The 17,700-nt window shown below is 34.7% G+C and overlaps 1 protein-coding gene across 4 annotated transcripts in view; it reads right to left on the bottom strand.

Annotated features, from left to right (window-relative positions):
* Positions 1–15,529, bottom strand: part of LOC117114232 — a 59,559-nt gene extending 44,030 nt beyond the window's left edge. For all 4 annotated transcript variants that reach the window (XM_033257837.1, XM_033257839.1, XM_033257838.1 and 1 more), the window contains exons 1-2: positions 15,298–15,529; positions 10,037–10,069 (exon numbers count right to left, since the gene is read on the bottom strand). In XM_033257837.1, the coding sequence (XP_033113728.1) occupies positions 10,037–10,069; positions 15,298–15,396 (132 nt within the window). In that variant the 5' untranslated portion in view covers positions 15,397–15,529. The remainder of the gene's footprint in view (positions 1–10,036; positions 10,070–15,297) is intronic.
* Between the last annotated feature and the right edge of the window lie 2,171 nt (positions 15,530–17,700).

Raw genomic sequence — 17,700 nt, 5'->3', positions numbered from 1 at the left:
CTAGTTGTAGGTTGTCCGAATTACATATCAACTACTAAACTAGGCCTGGTAACAAATTAACAAGATTATAATTATTCCATGGTCCTTAGCCTTCGGAGAGTAAAACGAATTCAACTCCTAGCTCGCTTGCTGTAGTCGAGCTGGCGAGAAAGATATGCCTAGGCTAGCTAGGCGCAGTCGGGATGCCGGCCGGTAGCTCACCATTGTTGTTAGAGGCAATCAGTGCGACAAGCATCATAATGATTCGCTGTCGGCGTATTTTACGAAGCCTCGTGATTGTTTCTACATCAGACATGTGAAATTTAGCGAGATTTCTTTTGATATTAGGTCTAGGCCTATTAACAAATGGTAGTAATTTTGATACGTCTTCCATCGCTGCCGCCATTCGTTCGAACTAAACAAAAAAAAACACAGCCCGCGAAAAGGTCAAAATATGGACATGACGCATGCGCAACAACTCGGAAGATTTCGGGAAAAAAACAGATCTTGCGATGGTCTGTTTTTGTTCCGAGATAACTCAGGGGACCCTTGTGATATCTCTGAAATTTTTACAAGGATTTGCTTTCACACTCATCCAAACCTGGTTACAACTTGTTACAAGTTGTTAATATTTGCGAAATAGCATCAGTGTGAATTGGGTATTAAAAGTAATAAGATGCTCATTTATCAAAAATGAATACAGTTAGAAGTGAACAAATAGGAGTAAACAAATTCAAATATATATATTATATTAACGATAATTAAAAGGGTTCGAAATAACGCTGGTCCGCCGGCCAATGGCTAGTAAAATGCATGGCGGACCTGTTAATTATCCCAATAACAAGTCCGCATGACCAGTTAAAATTTCAATTAAAGTCTGACGGAATACCTAAAGTTTTACTCATTCACCTCTTAATGTCTTTAAAAAATATATCACACACAGATAATGTCAACAAGATCGCTATTTTCTGTTTATTGTCATGTTAATGTCAGCTACGAACAGCCTTAGGCTCAGTCATTCAAGGCGAACAGATGAACATCATGCAGTAGCTAGACCATGGAGGAATCCATGCCTAGACGTACAGAGTTAGGGAAATCACCTTCTCCGCAAGTTACAGCGACAAGGAGAAGTTGATTTCTGCTTGTGTGAGCAAAGACTTTTAACTGTTACCAGGATAGGAAGCTGGCTGGTTTAAGCCGTCTAACTTGAATTAGCTTTATGTGCGGTATTGTTATGCAAATGAGCCAGATAAGCACAATCTGCACATGCTCAGAAAAACAAAACTTTCCTTAGCCGCACGATGGCCACTCTGCGTATCGGCTAGGCATACAGCTAGGCCTAGCTGAGAATTACGGTACGGTAAAACAAAGCAAAATAAGGGTACAGTCAACTCTCCCAATACCGACCACCCAGAAAACCGGATTTCACGCAAAACCGGTCGTTTTTTAAAGTCCCAAAATCATTCCTATTCTTAGTGTATTAAAATACTTTCTGAAAACCGGATTTCCCAATTCCGGCCAAATTCTTAAGTCCGAAACAATAAAATTACCTTCTGAAAACCGGACGGCCAGTTTAAAATGATGATTTATTGACGAAATATGTTAAATAAATCATCGGAGACACATCGACTGGCTCCAAATAACAACTATCAATCACAGAACAACACCACATGTACGATCGTTAGTGTTGATCGTGTGACACGCCGATAGCGCATTAATTAATTAATTGCAATAAGCCTAGATTTCATTTGTTTAATAAACTGATTGTTTAATAGAGTTCATGAGAGTGTGTTTTCTTTATTAAGGAACGTATCCTTTTCTTACATTTTGCATTCATTCTCACGCTAGGGCAAACCAAGCGGTCCCACACTATCTTCATAAAAACAATTGCGCATGACACTTCGACTGTCACCTCTGACTGTTTTCTATTGGCTGACGCAGTTTAGGGGGCGCTGCATAAGTTAGCACTTATTTTTTGCATTTAGCGACCCAACAAGCTAAGGTTATGCCAGCGGCATCGAAAACCAATCAAGCGTGCAACCACGTTGAAGCGAAGCAGATTATGGCAATCGAACGAAAAATAACACTGACACTTATTATAAATTACGATACACATTAAGTTGATTTGTGTAAATTTTCATTAATAATAGACTTCGACACAAAAAAATAGGTACGTACAACATAATGTAAAAATAAAGTAAAACATGAATTTTAAATGACGTTCTCAGGTCAGTAGGCCTACACAGTACATGATGCAGTGTGGTGTACCTTTCTGCTGTACCTTGCTAGGCCTAGGCTTATTATTGACTCAAGGTCGGGGAACCAAGGTAGGTAAATATGACGTTCTCTAAACCGGTCCGTCCGGAAAACGGGTCAAAGTGGACGGTCCGAAGGGTGGTCGGTATTGGGAGAGTTGACTGTACTAATTTCACTTGGCATGCAAATCAATCATACTTACACACTTAAAAAACAAACTAGTCTACCAATAAAATCACCTGCAAGTTAAGATATGTCTACAAATTTGATTTAAAATTGATGTGATTAGGCTAGCCTAGACCCGGCCTAGTCCATGTCTAACCGCTTATAAAAATGCAGAAAAAAGACCCAAAACAAATTAGAATGTAGTTATCAGCTAACTAGTGCATTAAAATTATTCATATACTTACTACTTACCTATATAAAATTAAAGTGTATTGCTCACAAGCTTCAATATTTGGATTTTAATACGCCTTTTCCACGAATCGGTAGACATTTTGAAGTGATAACAAACAGCCTAAGTCAGTGGTGCGTAACAAACAAAAATAAGATAAGCTAGGCCTAGCTGCTGTACGCGCCTAGCCGATATGCAGTGTGGCTAAGGAAAGTTTTGTTTTTCTGAGCATGTGCAGATTGTGCTTATCTGGCTCATTTGCATAACAATACTGCACATAAGGCTAAATCAAAGTTAGACGGCTTAAACCAGCCAGATTCCTATCCTGGTAACAGTTAAAGTCCTTGGTGTGAGCACCGTGAAGTTAAAACATCCATGTCATGTATCCATATCCCACAATGCAACGTGGGACAAAAAGTTATTAAACAACGCAACTATTTCCGGACGAAATACTGTGAATGAACCATTCTTACAGAGCGTAGTCCCAATAGCGTTGTCATGGAGATTATCTATTAATTAAAATGACACGCCAGTAAAATTATAGTTACGCCTTCCATTGTTTTAATAAAGTGCATTATTGCATTCAGATACATGCAATTCATTAAATTCTATAACTTCTCATTCTTTCAAAAATTTGATTTTATTTACTGTTTCTTTTTGCTTCTTGTGTACAGTATACCAATTTTCACTGTTTTACACACACACATTAACACTTTTAACTAGAGCCATAGTACTGTATGCAGCATTATAGTAGAGGTCTACTATTACTGTAATAGTTTATTTATATATTGTACAATAGAGGTAGCCATGGTAAATTGCGGAAAAAAAGTCCTCCAGTGACAGTTGCCAGGTTGAGCAAAAACTTCTTTTCTCGTGGCCGTCCATTTATGCCTTTGCTTATTTCCGGAGTAAAAATTCCGGTAGATGGTTTTTGTATTAATTTTTGTACAGCATTGATTGAAGTAGCCGGCGAAAACATCGTAGTAGCCGATCGAATGCGCCGGCCGCCGGCTCTTAAATAAACCAGATGTGTATAAGAGGCCATTGCGCTCCAGGGTATTAGAGTTTTTTTAAGCCCATTTGATGGCATTTCTCTACATAATTTTTTTTTTAAACAGTTTCCAGAATCAACTATGAGCTGTAAAAAAGTTGATATTTTTACATATACTGTATCTTTATACATAGGCCTAGCCTAAATAGATACTGTAAACCAGAAACTTTCGCGAATTGATAATTTCGGCCGTTTTCGCGACATTAAACTTTCGCGAATCTCAAAAAGCCTAAATTTAATTCATGAGAGGAATATCATACAATAGCTGAAAATATCGTATCGTGAGTTTAGGCCTAAGTTAGATAGGCTACAGCCACTGTGTAGGCTATATCTAGGCCTTGGCAGGCTTAGGCGCCATATAAGCCTGCAGCCTACCTCAGTTGCTAGGACCAGGACTTAGCTGGCTATCCCAGGCACAGATAAGAAAGAGACAAGTTTACACACATACACTATTCACTCATATGATATTTCCTAATTTTGAATGGTATTCAAGCATCCTACAAAATGAACAATGTTTATCAATGTTTTATTAACAAATTGTTTTCCTGTAGGCCTAATATCGATTCAAACACATTGATTGATGTTTGAACATCGTGGTATGTCATATGGTACGGAAAATTAGTTTCCCATTTGAACTTCTTAGTATACACTGCACAGTGGTTGCACATGTGCAATCACATGCAGTGATGATCACAACCTCATTAATTAGTATACTTACTGAGTAGGTTAGAATAGGCCTAGAATTTACGAATTTTTCGAGCACAACATCGGAATTTAAGGTCAGAATATTGATTCAATAATTGAAATACATTCTTTTTTAAGTTTATAAAAATTTAATAAAATCCACCAAAATAAATTGAAAATACAATTTTTATAATGATGAAGTTGTATACTTTTCACAAATATGTTGAAATTTGTGGGGATTCACCATTTAGGCCTATGCGCCCTAGATCTGCGTTGAAGAAAACATCTAAGGAGAGCAAAAAATAGTTCTAAAATTTACGCAGATATCGAAAAGGAATGGATACCACATTGGAAAAAATGTCTCATGTGATGTCGTGAATTGAGGCGATTTGGGCTTGCTTTGCCGTTTTAATCATTGTAGGCCTACAGCTATCTATAACTCTGAAATTGTGAGTGTAAACAGCATTCAATATAGTTGGTTCGCCTTGCTACCTCCGCCTCCGAGTGTAAACGAATTTGAGCCAGTGTTGGTTTTTTTTAAATTATTTATCATTTCCGAAATATCTATGTCATCACAAAGAGGGCTAGTAAAATAAAAATAAAATGAAAATAAAATGTTCATAGTCATACACAAATTAATTTAAAAATGACGATCTGTTCTTTTCTTCTCCGCGTTAAGAAAACCCGGAAGCCCAATGTACGGAAAAAGAATTTGGGTGATATATATCGTCATCACCTGAGCACGTGGTAGAGGAGAAATTTCTATTATCTTATTGGCTAACATGTGACTTGGAGGCGTGGCTTCTTTGATGGACTCACCCAGGCGCGACTGCCGAACTTTGAACTTTAACTTTGTTTACGCCGTGAGTTCATGAAAGTCAAACATGGAGTCTGAGAATTGGTAGACATTTTAACGAACTTTCAACAGAAAGGAACATCGAAATGAGTGCATACTATTGCAAATTAACTTCCTGTAGGTAAATAAGGTTCTTTACAGGCCTGTTGCGCTATTTATATTGGTGGTTTTTGTATTAATTTTTGTACAGCATTGATTGAAGTAGCCGGCGAAAACATCGTAGTAGCCGATCGAATGCGCCGGCCGCCGGCTCTTAAATAAACCCCTGAACTGTATACAGTACTTAATGAATTTCCAAAAGAATTCCTGTTTTTTCGGAATTTAAACTAAACAAATTTAAATAAAATACTTTTAAAATCTACAACAGAGGCCAATGAACAACCATTTTGTACAGTAATACTATACAGTACTGTAGTATGGAAACAGCGAGCGCACATGCTCTGTAAGCCTAAGCCAGATGACAGAACTAGCCAAGGCATGCTGTATTAAAAGATTGAAAATTCACCAAGTTTGAAGGGCAAAGCCTTGATGAACATTTTTCCTTTTGAAATAGAGTAAAATAACAGCTAATAAGCTAGTATACAAGAAAGTTTATCTCGAAATGATTAGGTACATACGATCTAAAATTCTGTAGTGCACTTATCGACATTCTCCGGCGGTGCTGTTTGTTTTAATTTTGTCTCCCTATAACAATGGAGTAATGGTATGACTTACCATATGGATAGACCACAAAAATACAGCAAAACATACCATTAAAAAATTTTCTAAAACACAGTGATTTGAATGTGTGGCTTAATACACATAAAAGCAACTTGTGATTAGTTTGAATTCATAAAAAAATAGCTTACATTTTTTGTAATATCTGATCTACTAGACGTATTGATCCAGCCAGACTATTTTGTTTTTCTATCTAGGCCTAGTTGTTGTGAGCTGAGTAGGGAAGGCTAGCGTCGCGAAAGAAAGAACTGTGTGGACCTCGCTATCATCTATCTAGCCTTCGCGATATAATTGTCAATAAGGTTTTAATTTGACCAACACATTTTTTTAAATCCTCCAAACAATCTTGACTAGGGCCTATGCCAAAACTTGTTCATTTATTCGCAAGAAATGATGAGGTACAATCTAAATTCCATGGTGTTTAATACACATAAAAGCAAATTGTGATTCAGGGGTTTATTTAAGAGCCGGCGGCCGGCGCATTCGATCGGCTACTACGATGTTTTCGCCGGCTACTTCAATCAATGCTGTACAAAAACCACCAATATAAATAGCGCAACAGGCCTGTAAAGAACCTTATTTACCTACACGAAGTTAATTTGCAATAGTATGCACCAATTTCGATGTTCCTTTGAAAGTTCGTTAAAATGTCTACCAATTCTCAGACTCCATGTTTGACTTTCATGAACTCACGGCGTAAACAAAGTTAAAGTTCAAAGTTCGGCAGTTGCGCCTGGGTGAGTCCAACAAAGAAGCCACGCCTCCAAATCACATGTTAGCCAATAAGATAATAGAAATTTCTCCTCCACCACGTGCTCAGGTGATGACTATATACATCGCCCAAACTCATTTTCCGTACATTGGGCTTCCGGGTTTTCTTACCGCGGAGAAGAAAAAAACAGATCGTCATTTTTAAATTAATTTGTGTATGACTATGAACATTTTATTTTCATTTTATTTTTATTTTACTAGCCCTCTTTGTGATGACATAGATATTTCGGAAATGATAAATAATAAAAAAAAAAAAACCAACACTGGCTCAAATTTGTTTACACTCGGTGGTGGAGGTAGCAAGGCGAACCAACTATATTGAATGCTGTTTACACTCACGATTTCAGAGTTATAGATAGTATGCCTACAATGATTAAAACGGCAAAGCAAGCCCAAATCGTCTCAATTCACGACATCACATGAGACATTTTTTTCCAATGTGGTATCCATTCCTTTTCGATATCTGCGTAAATTTTAGAACTATTTTTTGTATTAGCCGTGAAGCTTACCCTTCTAGTCTGTGATTGGTTGATATACAAAATATGGAATATACAGACCATTTGCAATCTGACAAATGACGAACACACTTTTTTCTTATGAAACTGATCCCAGTGGTTAAAGGTACATGATATAACATACAATTTCACGATTTCCCGACAATATTTTCTCAAAAACCCTTCATACTTTATACTTTCCAGGCCTTCTCATCCATATTATTACAAGATCAGCTTAATCACGTCACAACTGAAGGCCCTGACAGAAAAAGGAGTGACTTCAAAATTCGCTCAAAATCATTATAAGCCCTCTGCCTCAGAGAGTGGGCTAATAAAGTCGAGAGGGTCAAAATTACATTAAAAACTTGGAAATCCTTGAATATTGCTACAAATCAAAATATAAAACTCAACAGTGTATGTTATCACAGTACACTGCGTTGCTGATATAATTACAATCACTTTTAATAAATATTTAGACAATGCAAAACCAGAACCCTGCGGGTATGTACGTTCCTTTGTATGTAAACATAGTTTAGAGGGATTTGTGGTCCAGTAATGGTTTCTAATGTTTTTATGTACACCTACACCACCATACAGGTCCGTCCATCAAATGCTGTATATTTACATACCTGCCAACATTTGAATATCAAAAATAGGGATGCTATTCATTGGTGACAAACAATTGTAAGAATTAAGATGGCAATTATATATCCTAATTCCTGTACAGTTGCTTCAAACAAAACAAGAGTTACTTAATTTCAAGTGTACTGTTTATTTACCTCACAACCAACACAAATATTTAAGTTATATTTTAATCAGCAGGCCTACAGACTGCACCATGAAGGGCACGGTTTGTTGCTTGTTTTGCTGATCTCATTGGAGTCATAACGTCAATATTTATTCGAATGACACTTAATAATCTCTGTTCAACATTTCCAGCTTGTGTGTCATTAAAGCACTTTTAAGTTTTTGTTTTCATGCTAGTTCGAAGCTTGGTCTTGTTTTTTCAACAATAGAGAAAACTCTCTCAGTCACTACTGCTATAAAATATTACCATAGTTCTCCGGGTAGAATCCCACCCCGACTTTATGCTTTACGCCCAAATTCGCCTACAAGAATTTTCCCGGGTAAAGTCCCAGGGTCTGTGGATTGGGTATGTCGGCCTAAGTCGGTAAATTTAACAAAAGCTCAAAAAATAAAGGAATTGTCTCCAAATTTGCCGACTTGAAACTCTTAAAATTGCTTACAACAGACATTGGTCGCCATAAATTTGAATACAAAGCCCATTCTTGTTAATTATTTTATTGTTTACCGTCACTAAAAATAAGCAGCACGCTAACTGCGGCTAAAGATAGACAACACCGCGGTCCGTCCCCGAAAAGACCTGCCCAGTTGGCTGATCGGATCGTTAATTCACAGCGTGAAGACTCACATGTTTCCACAGAGATTCGCTGCTAAAAATAACTTGTTACATCATGCAAGACTGATTTCTTCACCCGAATATTGTTTTGATAGGCTATTGAATCGTAGGTGAAAACCACCTCGCAAAACGATCATCATTTTCATCTTTTCATGCACTAGGCCTAGGGGCGTACAGACCCGCTTCTGATTACGCAAGGTGCCCAACCTAGTGCATCCATCACATGCTGTATATCACTCCCCCACCCCCAACTCCGCGCAGACCAAATTTAGAAATTATTTTAACAAGTTGGGCTTTTAGCTAGGTCCATCAATTTCATAAAATCGTCTTTGTGTGTATTCACATACTGTTCATTCAATGTATTCTTCACCCTTAAGTATTTACTCTAAAACACAGGGTACACCTACAAACCAGTATTAATTGAACACACACTAGGATAGGTACACCTGATATATAGCACAATGGCCGATTTGATCAACAACATGACGAAATGCTCTAGATAGCCTCGCGATTACTAAAACACACGGAAGAACTTTAAGTATTAGCACAGTCGCCGAAAAGAAGCCTAATTTACGCTTAAGTATAGGCCTACACCGGGGCCGTCAATTGCAATAGCACAGTCGCCGAAGAAAAGCCTACATTACGTAGCCTATGTCACGCCTAGGCCTAGACACACCAGGTCCTTCAATTCCATGCTGTCGACGCCGTTGTTTGTATAGACTTTGTTCAATGTAGGCCTACTCTTGCCTTCAAGTATAGACTATACTAAAACACTAATAAAACACACAGTACACCATAAATTAATAATAACACATTGGCCGATTTGCCACAACTATCTTAGCTTGCTCAATGTCCGACGCATGCGCAAATAAGAATTTGGACTAAAAAAACCACTCAAAACTGGTGGTAGGGGGTATGTTTTATCGCATACAGCTTACATTTTCTATCTAACCGAAAAAACAAACATTTCCCACACAATTACATGTCCACCAGTACCTCTTGGGCACAATGTATACCCACCGCGAGGCAACGTTTAGGAGCCTATTTGTTTACAAACATACAGACTGGTTTTTGCCACACACACACACATTTCACATCTGTGTCATCCCAATAGTTCTTCAGTGATCTAAGGTCACAAAGGAACTAAAAAGTATTGCATTTTTTTATCTATATTTTTGACTTTGGTTGAGGAAGGTGGCATTTTCGAAAAAAGGGGAAAGTTTAAATTTACCAGACCACCAGGCGCTGCAATCACTTTATATATTTAAAAACATTATCTCTCACCCTGACCTTCGTCATAGCGAATGGTGCAAAGAATCCACGCCTGTGTACTGCTGTAGTCACAACTTATCCTATTCACATTATAACATTTAAACTATTGCTACCTCAAAATTCTAATAACAGAACATTTTACCCCATTGCAAGCATCTCTTGCCACTCTTGAGATCTGTGAGAAGAAAAAAAATATCATAATTTAATAATAATAATAATAATGATGATGATAATAATAATAATAGTATTAAATGATAATTGTAATAATAATGTGTATAAGCGGTTGGCGCATCGGTTGTGGCTCGGACTTCCAACCTCAAGGTCGGGGGTTCAAAACTCTTGCTGTGCAAATCGCTTGTGTCCTTGGGCAAGGCACTTTATCTACGGTTGCTTCTATCCACCCAGGAGTACAAGTGGGTTCCTAGTAGGTTTGAACCTAACTGCGCTGATAACTAGCTGCAATATTATGGAATTCTTCCCAGGGAGATGAGTGTGTGTAGAGGATTTATGCATGAAGCGCTAGTATATAAGAACGACATACTATTATTAATAATAATGATAATGATATAATATAAATATAATATACTAAGTACTTTATTTCAACACGGAAAACTTTATTCACCTACTGGTGTTTTCATCAAGGTAAGCAGTATAAAATGAAGAAAAATTAATACAAACACAAAAGTAGTAAAAACAGAAGGTTAAGAAAAACATTACATTAATACTTAAGAGCGGTGGCACATCAAGCTTGGACTCCCAACCTTGATGTCGGGGGTTCAAAACTCTCGCTGTGCAAATCGCTTGTGTCCTTGGGCAACGCACTTTATCTACTGTTGCCTCTCTCCACCCAGGAGTACAAGTGAGTACCTGGTAGGTTCCAACACAACTGCGCTGATTACTAGCCGCAATATTATGGAATAATAATATAATTTAATTGAATAACATAATTTGGTGTTCAATGTGTTCCATATGTGTTTGATCCAATGACCGAGGTAGTAATGTGAAGCGCTTAGAGGCTTTGTAAAGGCATTAAGCACTATAGAAGAACAACATATTATTATTACTTAGAAATCATCAAGACAATGTGAGTAAACTATTAAAATTGTACAATCAAGATAAAATAAGCTCTTTAACTTGGTGCATTTCTAACACTGTCATTAGGACTATTCCAAAATAGCACCACAATAGGTTGTTTTATATTCCGTTTTTCTATATATAAACATCTGCTGATCTTGTGTTATACTTTGGTTCATTTAATATGAATCTATCCCTACGATATGAAAGTGCATTGCCATGAAAAATCTTGTACATAGTTTTATAGCATTTTTTTTTTGCAGTATCTTTCATTTAATTTTTTGATATGTACACTGGATGTCTGAAATAAAATTTGAATTGAACTGAATTATAAAACAGTTTTGAATCCAGGTTTATCCATCTACTGTAAGCCTTCACATTATTTGTTTATGTAATTGTGCTACAGTACGCTACTTACAGTAAAATCTAAACTGAGATACAGTAATTGCTTACCATCATTTATTACTTGTAATATAAAATTGCTTATAGGCCTATAATTTATAATACTGATTGAGTATGAATCACAGAATTTTTTGGTCTTGATTCAGTTCACTATTGAATGATTGTGTCCCTCCCTGCTCATTCAGATTGTACTATTGTATTGTACCCTATATACAATAAGACCTAATCCCCGGATATCTTCTCTCATTCAACTGACTTTTTACTACTATTAAACGCTGAGATGTAATTGAATTGAATTTAATGGATAACAGAAACCATACAAAATCAATTGAAATACTGACATAGGCAAACATGATATGAATTACAATGGGAGCCAATAAATAGATTTCTCTAAGTTGGTCCCTTTATTAACTACACAGGAGTATCAACATCCTTAAACCTAAACTAAACAATTCAATAATTAATACAAATAAACAAAATAAGGCTTTAGTCTAAATACTCTGATAAGACAATTCTGTAAGTGATCTCATTAAACTCAATAACGAATTCCACTATTTTGCACCAGAAAAAGTAATTCTTAATTGGCCTAAATTAGTGCGAACCTACTGTAGGTATGGATAAATTAAAATCATAATTAAATCTTGTTCTATAATTATGTCCAGTGTTCTCAAAATATTCAGATAGGTTTTGTGGTAAAACTTAAATCAGATATAAAATTCAAAACAAATAATTTATGAAGCAATAAATTAACAAAAATTTAAGTTCATAAAATTAAGGTGCGGAATGACTGTAAACTAGAAAAAGTGATGCATCTGGTGTAAAACATTAAGGATACTATAGATAAGCATATTAACTCGCATGACAGGGCTAGCATTAATATTATCTCAGCACAGGTTTGTAGATAGAATATCATGTACTACTGTACACTCCTATGCGAGGTTTAGGGGGCTTCTCCTCGGCTTTTATATATTTGTTCAGATTTTGTATTGTTGTTTGTTGCCAAAATGAATAATATAAACAAAATAAGATTCTTGATGCATACACCGATTGTACAGTATACCTCAATTAGGCAAAAGCTGATGACATAATTGTTAAGAAAATTGCACAGTTCACAAATTGTAAGAAAACAGGGTATAATTCCGATTCATCCTCAGTAACTTCAGGGGTACTACAAACTACAAGGTTCGTTCCTTGGGCCGATTTTATTCAATTTATTTATTGCTGATCTCCCATTGTTTGTTTAAAGTATGCCAATATGCTAAATTGATACTCCAGTTCAGTGGTTCCCAACATTTTTGTATTCGTGAACTCCTTGGGACATGTCAAATTGTAATAATAATAATAATAATAAACAAGAAAACTTGTATCACCATATTGGTGTTTTTCACAAGGCCGTTATTGCAAGAAGATAAGAATGAAATGATGAAAAAAAACACATACCAACATATTGGAATACACATTTGCAAAGAAATGTAAAATACTAAAATATTAACAGACAAAAGACTAAAAATATTAACATCATAAAGAAAAAGACTAAAAAGACAAAAGACTAAAAAGTGATGTCATGACAATGTACAACAGTTTAAGATTTTTTTGTTTATTATTCAAAATATTTAATCGTCTCAGTTATTCATTAGTCTTTTAAAAGTATAAATATTAGGAGCAGTTGTTGCAAAATTATTAAGGTTATTCCAGATTTCTGTCCCATGATGTACAAAAACTTCTTTTTTTATTCAGTCTTTGGTTTATGTAAGCGTAAAATGTCATTTGACCTTGTTTCATATATATGTTCACGTTCATGAAACCGGTTTCTTAAGTAAGATGGTGCCAAGTATTCAGTCTAAGTATTATTCATTATCGATATTCTAACAATAAGATTATATAGAAAAAAAGTACAACATTAAACAGTGGTGGATCTTAGAATTCAAAATAAAGGGGGGTGGGGTCAGAAAGTCAATTTTACAGATAGGGGATCGATACCACCTCAGCCCCACCATGGTTGGGAGCTGCCGCTGATGTAGAACATTTATAAGTGCACTTTTAGATGGCCGGAAATGGCAATGTCATACTCAAAATTTGAATGTAATTTTCTATTATCCCCAATTTATTTTTAATTTTGTCAAATTTAAGGCTCCCTCCTGAATTTTTTTTTAATATCCTGGTAAAAGTATACAAGGCAAAGCATACAAACAGGTTGTTTATTAACAACTTCCTGAGGATTGCTATTACAGTACCTGTCTAAACATCTACATAAAGCACACAGAAAAAAAAACCATCTGCAATAAGATATTTGATTGAAAATTTGCCACTAAAATATGTAAAGTTTTTTTTTTTTACAGTGAATGATGTCTGCCTATGTCAAAAGTATTTCATTAATGATACGGAACCTAATAATTAGCAGTAAGATGTTAATCACACTGTTGTAGTAAGACAGGAAAAATAATGGAACGAATCATAAAAAATTGGTCTACAAATCTAGCGGACCCCAACATTTTTCACAGACACCTACATTTTTTGTGGACTCTTTTGACTTGGCAGACCCCAGGAACCACTGCTTTAGTTTTAGGTCAACAAGGCATGTGTTTTTCCACAAGGCATCAATACAATTAAAAAGTGGTGTTATGAAAATCGCAAAGTCATGCGCATTACCAAGTCTGATTGACTATTTATGTAGACTCTTCAATAGAGAAAAATGTTCTTTTTAAAGTACAGTTGTTGAAAAGTACAAAATATATTGTGGTATCGATTATCTACTGTTTAAGTATATTTTATTTCACTGAATTATTAGTTTATTTCATGTCATGAGACTTTCATTCAGCCAGCATTCCCAGGTTTCTATACTATTGTTGAATAATTGTTGATTCTTCATTGTTTATTCACAATAATAAGTGATATATTTAATATAAGACACACCTCATTTTTAATTACCTCGTTTTTAATTGGCTAGTTATAACTTTGATTTTAATCTCATTGGTCGGTTTATATTTGCTTTCTGTTATACTTCTGTTAATATTGTAAACATATATGGATGGGTGAGATTTTCTCAACAGTATTCTTGAAAATGATCAAATAGATCGAAACGTTGAATCTCAAAATGTGTGTCTCTTTTTGGAGTTACTGTCTTTTTGTTTTATTTATGACTAATTAGTGGATCCTCTGGTTTCTATGTATATATAGGCCTAGTATTCGTCGTTTTAGCACACTATTGCCTGAACCCGAGTCAATTTAATGATTTACTCTTTATTCCAGTTCCAAAGCGGCAACCAATTTTGTACGTCTACAAAGACCGAAGACCTGAAAAACGAAGAGCCACATTTTTTTTTCTCTCAATCGCGATGAAATAATGAAATAGGTACTTGGCAACTGTTTTATGATGATTTTCAAATACTTTCAATAAGATAATTCGTTTTTCGGGTCTTTGGTCTTCGTTTTGTACTTGAATTGAAGTAGACACCGAAACGAAGACCCTTGAAAATTTCGCAAACAGACGCCCAAAAAAATTCATAATTTTGATTTTGTGACAGCCTGGCATATTATCATCAAAATAATGGAGGAAAAATAGGGGTCTTCGTTTTATAGACACCCGCCTAGGCTAGGGCCTAGGCCTACATTCTCCTGAACAATATGCCCCGCTGTACATACTACAGTACCTTGAAGAATCCACACTTGTGATGGAATAACAATAGTGTGACAATTAAATATCTACTCCCTTCTTTTGCTAAATATTTTATTATGCCAGGCCTATAATATAGGCCTAGGGGCCTATATATAAAGCGCACTAAATATATTATATTTAGTGCGCTTTATGTTTTTTTTCAATAGTACAAGACTCCGTCCCAGCTAGCCTGGGCCTAGCCTAAATTTATTTGTAATAATTAGTAGGCCTCTCTCCTTAGCTAGGCCGCCTAAACAATTAGGTTTATTTACCTTCTCCTTAATGTTTGATCCGTCCACAGACAATCTTGGGCCTACTGACAGAATGTTGTAAACAACTAAACAGAGAAGCGGCATTTGAAATGCATACATTTCCAAAATGTCCTAGTAGTAGTAGGGTAACTCTCTCCTCTAGTCTTGTCATCAGGTAGGTGACTGACACACAACAGACAATTGAATCACCTACTCATCTGTCTGGTTTGTACGGTGTGTACGTGCCTCTCGTTGCGCAATCGAAATAGCCCTTGGCCTAAGCATATATGTAGAACGCCATTTATGCAACAACTTAAAAAACTGCCTTGATGTGATAAAAGTTTCGAGACATCTTCAAAAGCACTCATTAGAACCAAGGAAATATACATATTAAAAGGCCTTGTTAGAACAACGTATTTTTCAATCAATTTAATTTCCATCAACATCGAAGCAACTTCACATTATCTAGTTGTTGGGTACATGGCGTTCCATAACATTAAAAATGTCTATTTTTAACACGACCACTTTTTCGGATGGCAATTATGTGATTATTATTATGTGACTATCCGGGTATTTATAATGTATTTGTTAAAATGTTATGTTCGTTTAATTTATTGAATTTTATTTTGAATTTTGCATCATTTGGATTTTAAATAAATAAATAATAATAATTAATAATAATAATTAATAATAATAATAATAATAATAATATAAATAATAATGTGCAATCGTCATTACATTATGTGCAATCTTCAATACATTATTTTTCAATCGATGTCATTTCCATCAACTTGTATGTACCCAAAGCAACTTCATTGTTTGGTACAATACACATTTCTAACATGCCCACTTTTTTGGTTATGACAACACTCTATTGTAGTATTATGTGACTATGGTATTTTTGATGTATTTGTTACGGTTATGTTCGTTTAATTTATTGATTTTGATATTCAGCTTTCTCCTCTGCACATAACGTAATGACATCTTTTGCAAAAATAAATACTATAATAATAAAAATAATAATAATAATATGCAATCGTCATTAAAATAATTATGTGCAATCATCATTACGTTATGTGCATTCATCTTCTGTCACGTTGTTTAGACATGACATTAGGTCATTTGAACCAGAGAAAGCTTGTTCCCCCTCCTGGAAGTTTTCCTTGTACTTTTTACAATAGATAATAAGTAGGCCTATTTGAGTATTAATAAAAATAAGTTTTACTTTCAGTAATATATTTCTTATATTATTTAGATACTTTGCCGCCTACATTTGTAAAAATATTTTCCATCAGTATTTTTATGCTAAAGTTTTGTTAACAACTAGAAAGAGTTGGTAAAAAGAAGAAATCATGTAAATATTGTTGTTACTTGTGCACTTATATTTAATCATAAGAGATGATGAGAATCTTGATGTACTGTATCCCTTATATTTAATTTTTTGTTTTAACACATGGGGGATTCTGGGAAGGGGAGGCTGGGAAGGGGAGGCAATAGCACATAAACAAGTCAAGATTCCTGTAAAATTTTATTACCAAATTACCAACTAAAATTTAATAACTATTGAAAGACTATCTAATAACTAAAATAAATAATTATCCCCAAATAAACAAGATATGAATCATTCTCAAAATAAGAAATTAAGTAGACTAATAAACATAATGTTTAATTGTATGACATTTTCAGAACAAAAGATACTTATTGGCTATAGACGATCAAATTTCAACCAATTAAAATCTTTTTTTTTTTTTTCTCTTTTGTGGGGTCGTCCCACTTTTATTTGTTCCATGATTTCTTTGAACATAAATCTTGTTTTGTTACTATTAACATATTTATCACTTATTTAAAATTAGTACTATTATTCTATTTCCTTTATACATTAATTTTTTTTCCATTTCTAAACATTATACAATTAATACAATAATTTAATTACTCCTCCCATCAAACCATCAATGCAACAAAGCATAATCACCCAACGGTCAAGAAAGTATGATAGTAATAATGATATTAATAATGGTGACGATGATGATAATAACAACAACAATAACAATGATAACAATAATAATAATAATAATAATAATAATAATAGTAATAATAATAATAATAATTAACTTAGTCAATCATAGCAAATAGCTTATTTAACTATAGTGTTCTGTACATGCAATATTGAGGTAATATTACGTATACATAATCACACCTATACATATCCATAATACTTACATACGCATATTTACACACATATACCCATACATACATACATACATATATAGAATTACTTTTTTTTTTTTTTTTTTTTTTTTTTTTTTTTTAAAATTCTTTAAATAATTTTGTCTGTTTTTTTATTTTTTTTATTCTTTTTTTTTTTTAAATGGGGGGGGGGGTGGAGGGGTGGCGTTTTTTTTTTGTTTGTTTTTTTTTTTTTTT

Source organism: Anneissia japonica, unplaced genomic scaffold (genome assembly GCF_011630105.1).
Source record: "Anneissia japonica isolate Jap-2015-1 unplaced genomic scaffold, ASM1163010v1 scaffold1525_len913038_cov183, whole genome shotgun sequence".
Lineage (NCBI taxonomy): Eukaryota > Metazoa > Echinodermata > Crinoidea > Comatulida > Comatulidae > Anneissia > Anneissia japonica.
The sequence above is the reverse complement of the archived record's forward strand: the minus strand, read 5'-3'. Positions and strand labels throughout refer to the sequence as shown.